Source organism: Haliotis rufescens, unplaced genomic scaffold (genome assembly GCF_023055435.1).
Source record: "Haliotis rufescens isolate VD_foot unplaced genomic scaffold, xgHalRufe1.0.p SCAF_1, whole genome shotgun sequence".
Lineage (NCBI taxonomy): Eukaryota > Metazoa > Mollusca > Gastropoda > Lepetellida > Haliotidae > Haliotis > Haliotis rufescens.
Window position 1 is genome coordinate 51,968,851 of NW_025963779.1, and position 9,914 is coordinate 51,978,764.

Here is a 9,914-nt window from a genome sequence, read left to right on the forward strand (position 1 = left end):
CCTTTTAGTTAGTTAACCTTATGTTATCAGTCTTCAAATTAAATATCAAATTACCATTAAATACTTGTGGGTGTGGCCACGTTTAAACAATCGATTTCAGACTTTGTCTTATAAAATATCTCAGATGACAGTCTACTGTTTCAGTAGCAAGTAACATCAAATAATCGTTTGAGTTGGTTTTGTGGACAAGGCAAAGGTAAACAAACAGTGCTTTCATATCGACTAATAGTTTCGATTCGAAAGAAACAATACCTGAGTGCTAAACATCAAGTTATGGATTCTGTTCTGAGGGATTGTATTGATGCAGGCAATGTTGGATAGTATATGCATTATCAGAACAAACATGATTTTTACACGAACACTTTAGATCAAATTGACCTACAATATTCAAAAGGCGTAAAGGTTCTCTAGTGCCTGGCGGAGGATGTGTGTGCTTGTCTGTGTGGGTGGGTGGAGGGGGTGGAGGGGGTGGTGGTGGGGTGGTGGGGTGGGGGGGGGTGGGGTGGTATGGGGTGGGTGGGTGGGTGGGTGGGGGATGTGTGTGCGTGGTGTTAGTGTTGGGGGATTGGTGGGGGGGGGGGGGGGGGGGGGGGTGTTAGTGGTGGCGGTGGTGGTGTGGCAGTGTTTGGAGCCTTGTAACGTTTTGATAAGTTACATCTCTCTTTGTCAAGTGTGTGCCGTATGTTTTGTTCGTACACTTGCCGATATTGAGAAAAATATGTTATGGGTAAGAGAATGTGCAGTATACAAATGTGTATCGAGCAACAATTGTGAAGGGTCATGAGTGAAACCAACTGTTTAGTGTGATGTGATAGTAAAGTGAACTAGAGTAACTAGTAAATCCAGTTCCATGATTGTTCAACTATTTGCAAAAATAAAGGGAGCAGAAAATAAACATGGATGCTCAATTTTAGTTTGCATTCTTATTTGGACGTTTACATTGAATTTCATCATCAGTAATCAACCTGCGTCAAATAATATGCCGTGACATTTATTACCCTTGTCAGGGACACGGGTAGCCCAGTCGTCTGAGGCGCCGCGATTCGCTGTGCAGATTTGCGTCCCTTGGGCACGCCAGAAACCTATGATTGTTGGTTCGAATCCCGGTTCGCCCAGATTATGTTTCAAGGTTTGTCCGCACCATACCCGTGCTCGTGGGTTTCACCGAAGTGGTAAACGTCTGAGACTTGCATCACTTCGGCTTTCCTCCAACATTAAGCTTACACGCCGTGATATAATACTGTTAAAAGCGGCGTTAAACCCAACTCACACACTCACTCACTCACTATTACCCTTGTCGATTGTCTTTAAATAAAGTACGTTGCGATGATGAAGTAACTGGGCCCACATCAAGAGCTGATGTAATCATTGTTGAGTGAGTGATGAGGTTGGTGTACGTTAGGGCTGTGACATGTTTCTTACACTGCAGAGATAGTTTGACAAATGACACCCAACGACTCCTGCAAGATCAGCCTCGAGCTACAGGGGAGTCAGTGACAGTGACACTCATTTAACGTGACAAATAGGCCATGAAACAGATGTGATCAAACCTCTGCTGGAACACAAGCTAAATCCATGCAGACAGGCTGACCCATTTGTGCAAATAATCAAGATATTGTGCGTGTACCTGTCACTAATGTCAATTTCCAATCGTAATAAAATGACCGGAAGTGTTTGTGCTTTATGACATCGCAACCCTTCTGATTGTCATGACAACGCTGGCGGTAGGATAAACTGACAGTGTTTTATAACTGCATTATGTTTAACTGCATTATTTCTGGCGCTTTTAGGAGGGATAATTCAGACACCAAGTCAATGAATAGCATTCATGATAAAAGTTATGTGTGATTTATTGAGCACGCTCTCCTGATACGGATTGTACTTAAGTACACACGCATGCGCATGATATATATATTTGACTCAAAGGTTATGATCATGTTAATACAGAGGAGCAAAAGAAAGTATAGCGTGTTCGTTTTTATGTAATTGAAGATTGAAAAAAACCCAACTGTTATGTGATTATGTCTATTTGACAATTACTCATTCCTGCAACAGTTAAAATCTGTGGCTGGGTTATTTTGTGTAAAACACAAATTTGTTCAGTGAAGACTGGAGTAAAAATGAATTTGCAACCACATAACGCCTACCATGTTCGAAATATAAATTTGTGCAGATTTATTGAATTTCAAAGATAGAATGACTAAGATACCCATCAGCAGTTGATATATATTTGCGGTGTTTTCTTCAATTTTTAACAGTTTTTAATCAAATTATATACAGAACTTAAACAATGTAGAAGTATTCTTTGTATGTTGACTAAGCACCAGTACGGTTCGTTCTTTGTAATATAATATGCTAACTTAAGCTATTTTCACTTGAAAATCAAACAATAGTATATATTCGACAGTTAGATACAATGAAGGTGTAGTGATTGGCTTCTTTTCTGTTAATCTCAACGGCTTCGTCATTATAATTTAATAACTTCAACCTGAAACCTCTACGTACTTATTTTATTGAATGACACGTGTACAGTTCACAGTTACACATAGCGCTTGAACACAAAGCAGTACAGCAGCTCCAACCACACCTCGCGATTTATCGAAATCCCTGACAAGGGACTTGGCTCTTACTATAGAATCTGGACCACTTCTTGCTTTTAGAGTTGCATCATTCAACCTAAATGCCAACTACACAAAGGGCTCAAAATTACCCCCGATATTGATAAGCCGAATAAAAGACCAGAATCCCTAAGCCATGGAAAAGATATTCTACCGATCTCTCCTCCTTCTTCACCTCACACCAAGGATACAGTAAGCCTGTGGACCAGGCCCGCCACAACGAAATCTAACTTGTCACCCTCGACAGAGGAAAACACTGTCATACTTAAAAGGAAAAGAATCAACATACCTTCCTTTCTGCCACAAAAGGATGATGCCACCCAAACACCTTAGCCTCCTTCCTCCTGCCCGGAGCTCATATCTAGGCTAACATGGAACCCCCAACGACAATTCACAACTGCCCCATTACAATGGAGCCAATAGCCAGTGGGAAGCCACTTATAGAATTACTTCAGCCTACCAAGTTCTCAATAGCCAATACTTACTCCCAGTCCTTACTTCCTCCAAGATCGAGGAATCAAAGTACATATAACTTCCCAACCAGTTTTCAGAATGGTCCAATATTTGGGAAACGAAAGACTCGATCATGAGAACACAAGCTTTCAGGACTTAAATTCTACCCAAACAGAAATACAAGACCAAGGTGTTAAATTAACAGAACATTTCACCAGTAATTCAACACCAAACAACATCAAGAAACACTATACCCTCATCACGGCATGCGAAAACAATTACGCAAAAAATCTTCTTGCTGGAACTCTGGTAAAAAAATAATCTTAGACGCTATTTTTAATTCTAAGGATATCGATTTATCCCTTTTTATCATATTTTCTATCATAACACCAGCAGCCTTAAATGTTTTCACCTTTCACCATGCTTTTTTCGTAAATGTTAAAATAATATTTCCACATTATTCTTTTTCAATAATTATATTCTGAACCTAAATTTTAACCCCCTAAGTTATATTTCGGAGAGAATTTGTTTTTTTTATCCCTTTTATTTATAACTATCATCATCTGCCCCGCTCATGAAAATGGCCACGCCAGTAATGGACGTAAAAAACCCAAAAGATGATTATGAATTACTCAGTATACACCTGATGAATGGGCAAGAAGAAGCTCCGAAACGTCGTTACAAAGAATAAAAAAAGTTTTTATCCATAAAAGTGTCATGTCTTCATGGTCTTCCAACTTTTAAAAGCCTATCAAAGACAACGTGACAGTCTTGTCACAGAAACAGACAAAAGTGATCATGTGATGGTACGGGTATGATTAGTCAAACGAATGTTCATTGAAAGGTACGGGTAAATGCATGTGCTCATTGAAAGGTACGGGTAAATGCATATGTTGACTGAAAGGTACGGGTAAATGCATATGTTGATTAAAAGGTACGGGTAAATGGGTATTTATGTTGATTGAAAGGTACGGGTAAATGGATATTTATGTTGATTGAAAGGTACGGGTAAATGGATACGTTGATTGAAAGCTACGGGTAAATGTATTTTTATGTTGCTTGAAAGGTACGGGTAAATACATATGTTGATTGAAAGGTACGGGTAAATGTATATGTTGATGGAAATGTACGGGTAAATGCATATGTTGATTGAAAGGTTCGGGTAAATGCATATATATGTTGATTTAAACAAAAGGGTAAATGGATACGTTGATTGAAAGGTACGGGTAAATGCATATGCTGATCGAAAGGTACGGGTAAATGGATATGTTGATGGAAATGTACGGGTAAATGCATATGTTGATTGAAAGGTTCGGGTAAATGCATATATATGTTGATTGAATGGTACGGGTAAATGTTTATTTATGTTGATTGAAAGGTACGGGTATATGCATATTTATGTTTATTTAAAGGTACGGGTAAATGCATATTTATGTTAATTGAAGGGTACGGGTAAATATATATTTATGTTGATTGAAAGTTACGGGTAAATGCATATTTATATTGATTGAAAGGTATGGGTAAATGCATATTTATATTGATTGAAAGGTATGGGTAAATGCATATTTATGTTGACTGAAAGGTACCGGAAATGGTATATTTAATATTCATGCTGATTGAACGATACGTGTTAATGTATATGTATGCTGATTGAAAGAACGGGTAAATTTACATGTTGATTTAAAGGTACGGGTAAATGTATTATGTTGAAAGAAAGTTATGGGCATATGTTGATTATTTCAAAAGATCAACGCCAGAAACAGTAACAGTCTCGATTATCCGCCGAATTCAAAACAGATTCCATTGGATGTTTAAGGCAAAAGAGCTGTTAAAATATGTTATGAATGAATCACTGAAAATCGGTAATGACATCATGTGTTTCGTGAAAAAGGGAAAGGATGACCTACCAGTAGCACCCGCCACAAAATTTGTACTCAATTCAGTTTATTCATATATAACTGTGAAGCCATATGCCCATAGTACAGAATACTTAACAATGTGGAAGCGGTTAAAATTGTTGTAGAGATTCCTTCCTAATAGCATGGCATTATATCTAAATAGAGATAGGTTTCGTACGGTCGTTTTGCTCACATGTGGCATTAAAGAGATAAACTGGTATTTATTTGGATGGACATAATATTTTTGCTAAATACTTTTTTGCTTAACTTTAACTATTACATTAGAAGTACTATTTTTAACATCAAGTAATCTTTTTTACAATCGTATAAATGTACAGATTCAATGTCTTTATCCTCTGCAAAACCCCACATTTCCGAACCATAGGAAGGAATAAGAGCTCTGTTTTGTGTCAAACATTTATAAGAAAGATTTATAAGCTCAGTCGCTAAAATGTTTAAACGTTTGTAAAATTAGTAACATAAATATTTTATATGTTCAGGATATAATTGGACACCATCATAATTTCTTATAATTTGAGCTGCATGCTCATAAATAACAAAAAAGAACAAAAAAGGGTTTAATATGCATCCTTGGCGTACACCAGTATGGCGGATAAAAGAATCTGAATACATGCCGTTTTTGTTTAACTTCCTTATAAATACCAAAAAACAATTTGCCCAATTTTAACTGACACAATGTGAAAGTCATACCATAACTTGCCTCTTCAGACTGAATCGAATACTTTAGAAAAGTCTACAAATATAGCGTACAGTTTTCTACGTCTGCGTTGAATATATAATAATAAATGTATCTAAATGAGCCTGGAGGATAAACATATTAGCAGTGGTAGAATAACCTTGTCGAAATCCTGCTTGTTCCTCCTCGGACTTTTCAAGTTTAAAATGCCAAGCGTTTATTAATAATACTAATACATAATATGTATTATCTTACATGAATATTCTGGTGAGTGTAATGCTATAATTTTCAACATCTGTCACTGAGCCTTTCTTGCGAATTGAAACGATAAGAAAATCTTTTGGAAAGTAAGAGGTATCCATTATTGTATTAAATAATATTTTCAAATACGGCAGGATCAAGAGAGTATTTAAATAATTATGTTAGTAGTCCATCAATTCCAGGACTTTTCAAGTTTGTCAGATTTTGAATAGCGGATTTAATTTCTTCATTTGAGATTGGGGAATCGAAAATTTCCGTTGCAAAATTGGTTTGATCAGTGTGAATAAGAGTCTAAATGTTGTCTGTGAAATCATCACCGCAAAAAACATTTTTGAAATAATTAAACCACTTATGAACTTCTTCAAGGTCGTCTAAATACCTTCTTCTAGTTTCTGTTTCTAGCCATTAATTTTTCTTCTTCTACAAATTACTTGTTTTTCGAATCAGTATACTCAGCAAGTGAATCTGTATCCTTTATTTTCCTGAAATGGTTTAAAAGAATGAATCTTTCCTTCTTTTATAACTCACATTCCCATTCAAAGCACTGTTTACTTTCTCTGTTTAGGGGTTACTTCCCTTTTCATTACATTCCCTGCATATGCAAAAGCTTTTGTAAAGAACGATACACTTTCATCACTATTCTTTTGAAAGAGGCATGCGAAAGTGTCTGATAACAGGCGTTCTTGGAAAGTTATCCAATTTAAACATTGAATGGCTATGGTGAACATGATCAAATGATGATTTTCCACATGAATGAAGCGCTCGTACAGACATGTTGATAGGCAGATGCTGTGATTCGTGGCGTGACTCAATATCAAAGTTTTCACACAAGTCAAATCTGTCTATAGTGCGAATAATGTAATCAATAACACTTGCCCAAGCATTGCCAACAAATGTAAAGTCATCTTCCCCAAAATCACTTTCACAGAGGCCATTCATAAATTTTAAACAGAACATAAATTAATAAAACCTTTTCCAAAAGTAATAAGAGCTGTATCTTATGAATATATACACAGATTAAATTTGCCCAATAGATAATCCCAGTATGAAGTAACCTGACCATGGGGTGTTCAAGTATATCATCCTCTACATAACCTAGCTCTTAAACAGTCCTTGCATTAAGGTCCACCCCCCCCCCCCCCCCACCCCCCTAAAATGAACGAAACGTCACTAACAACACCTAAAATGTCAAGCAGTTCATCATTAAATAGCAATATACCATTCTTAGATCAAACATAACTGTCGTACCAAGTAGATCCTTCTTCGTAAATATACACACAGCAGTATATCACGTTGATGACCAAACAGTGACTTGTCAAGTACACCACTTTCTGTGATCCATGAATGTTTTACATGATCCATAAGATTAATGATTTCATGAGAACACAAATTTCATCTGAAAGATTTTCCAAAATTTCCAATTTGTCTGCTTTTTTTTTTTATAAAGTTGGTACATCCGCAGAGTGTATCTTCAAAATTCAGTTTCTGGATTTCATTTTGTATAAAAAGATGTTAGTTGCCTGACGTCGTAGAAAAGTTCTACTGCCATACGACGGCGATCGGTGATGGACCCGGATATCCAGTGACACGATAGCGCATTTACTTTTGTTGAAAATAAAGACGATATGTTAATTTTTAATTACGTATGCTGTGTACAAGTGTTTAGATTCTGTTACACATAAGCATACTAATGAAAAACGGTCAAGAAACACGATCCTATTGCAACACAGTGTGGGCACTTTTTATGCAGCGATTCAAACATTTCTGTTGTAGTTCTTTTGTTTGTTTGTTTGTTTGTTGTTTAACGTCGCACGCAGCAATATTCCTGCTATATGTCGGCGGTCTGTAAATAATCGAGTCTGGACCAGACAATCCCGTGATTGACATCATGAGCATCGATCCACGCAATTGGGATACGAGTGTTGTAGTTGACTCAGCATACCAGTAATTGATAAATGCTACTTTATCTTTATTTACTTAATTTATGATGAAACTCATCGAAACATCGACACATTTCAAGTAAATGAAAAACGACAACGCCAGAAAATAATCTGTTTCGATTTGCCAACGAAACAGTTTTCATTGGGCGGGAGAGGCAAAATAGCGGTAAAAATATACCACTGAAAATCAGTGATGACACCAGGTGTTCGCGAAAAAGGGAAGCATATAAAGTAACGGGTACATGTATGTTAATTGAAAGGTTCCTGTGGGTGTATGTTGATTGAAAGGTACGGGTGTACGTATGTTGATTGAAAGTCACGGGTATATCTATGTACGGGTATGTATACTGATAAAAAGGTTGATCAATAAAAGGCACGGTTCAACGCATGCTTATTCAGGGGATCCAAGATTTCACTTACACGATCCGCTACCCCTTACGATTACGATCAGACAAATCACTGGATCTCTGCATCCACGTACGTATGTATTACGGCTTCATTCGTCTTCCAGCACGGATACTTAAAGCAACTGAAAACCTTGTTTTATGAAACTGATCAAGGACAAATTGAGCTAACACGGTAATATTCGTAACATTTCGAGTCTCAACCCAACTTCTACAAAAGTTCACGTATCCAAATGCGTGTTACGAGGGAACACTGTTGCTGGTGAATGTTAAGAGTGAACACTGTTGCCAATGCAACGCTGTCACGGAGTAAAATCATATTAAAACATATATAATATGGATATTATAGTACTAATATAACATTAGAAGATTGTCGAACGACTGCTGGGTGATTGATTTGGGTTTAACGCCGCCTCGGAAAGGTTTTCAGTTATATCATTCTGTCATCTTGGTGTGAAAGCCTAATATGATGCAGGTATTTGACGTTTACCACTTTGGTAAAACCTACGGCTATGGGTAGGGCGCTGACAAGAGTAGAAACATAATCATGGTTAGCCGGGACTCGACGACTGTGCCACCGTTTACCACCAACACACAAAACCCTCAAAAACTTCATCCCCTCCGATTGCCATAACATCGTTAGTTCTAAGAAGCAGTATTAATGCGAAATAGTTCTATTGGCACTTACCTCTCATGGTCATTTCCTTATTCAAGTCCACCACGACATGCCCCTCTAAGAACTGGCCGGGGTTATACACACCTTGAGGGTTGTTTAACGTTATTTCAAATATGTTCAGTTTACCCATAGTTGAAAAAAATATATTTGTCAGGAACGCTGTTCTGTCTGGACCGTTAAAGTTCTACACATCCCTTCCGAGTCTGACAACACGCTGGACCTTCCACCAAGCGCGCTACACACAAGTGAACACACGTTTATGTCAGTTCGGTAATATCACCACCTGTTTAATTCACAACTGTGTTGCCCAAGCTTCGCCAATGACAATGGTTCCATTCGATATGACTGGAATTGAGTTACAGAACAGGTGTCAGACAGTTTTCTGCTCACTGATCAGTGGAGCGCATTTGCGCGAAACGGACCGTGTAAATGTCAGTCGTATTGTGAGCTCAAACCAATAATTGTTGATGCCAGCTTGCGACTCAGATCTTATCATTCTATTACTATCGAACGGTACATCCATTTCTTTGAACACAAATCATCTTTTTTGTATTTTGTTGTTTGTAACAATGGAAAAGTCGTCTTGAGGCTGTGGCTGATGAACACAAGAATTCACTTCCTCGTTGCCATGGTAACTAGATCAACATCCTGACACGTGGGAATTATATCTCGTCGTATTGACAGCGTCGAGGATTGCAGCCTTGTCGTCTAGCTGTAAATGTATACACAGCCACAACGCGTTGTCATATCGCCCATCGATGCATACTCGTCAAGGATCATCAAAGACATGAACATGTTAGATCGGAAGCATAGTTACACCCTCTCTGTTTATATAATAACTAAACATTGATTTTTAGCATATCTTCTCTATGTCTGTCAAAAGTAATTATTAATGCTGAAGAACACAATTGTTATCATAAAAGTTCAGTGAATAAGAAATATCTTGAGATTATTTTTCTGACTAGTG

At 37.5% G+C, this 9,914-nt stretch overlaps 1 protein-coding gene across 1 annotated transcript in view; it reads right to left on the reverse strand.

Annotated features, from left to right (window-relative positions):
• LOC124131337 (arrestin domain-containing protein 3-like) overlaps positions 1–9,648 on the reverse strand; it is a 29,353-nt gene extending 19,705 nt beyond the window's left edge. The window contains exon 1 of the mRNA XM_046494553.2: positions 8,960–9,648. Within this exon, the coding sequence (XP_046350509.1) occupies positions 8,960–9,077 (118 nt within the window). The 5' untranslated portion in view covers positions 9,078–9,648. The remainder of the gene's footprint in view (positions 1–8,959) is intronic.
• Between the last annotated feature and the right edge of the window lie 266 nt (positions 9,649–9,914).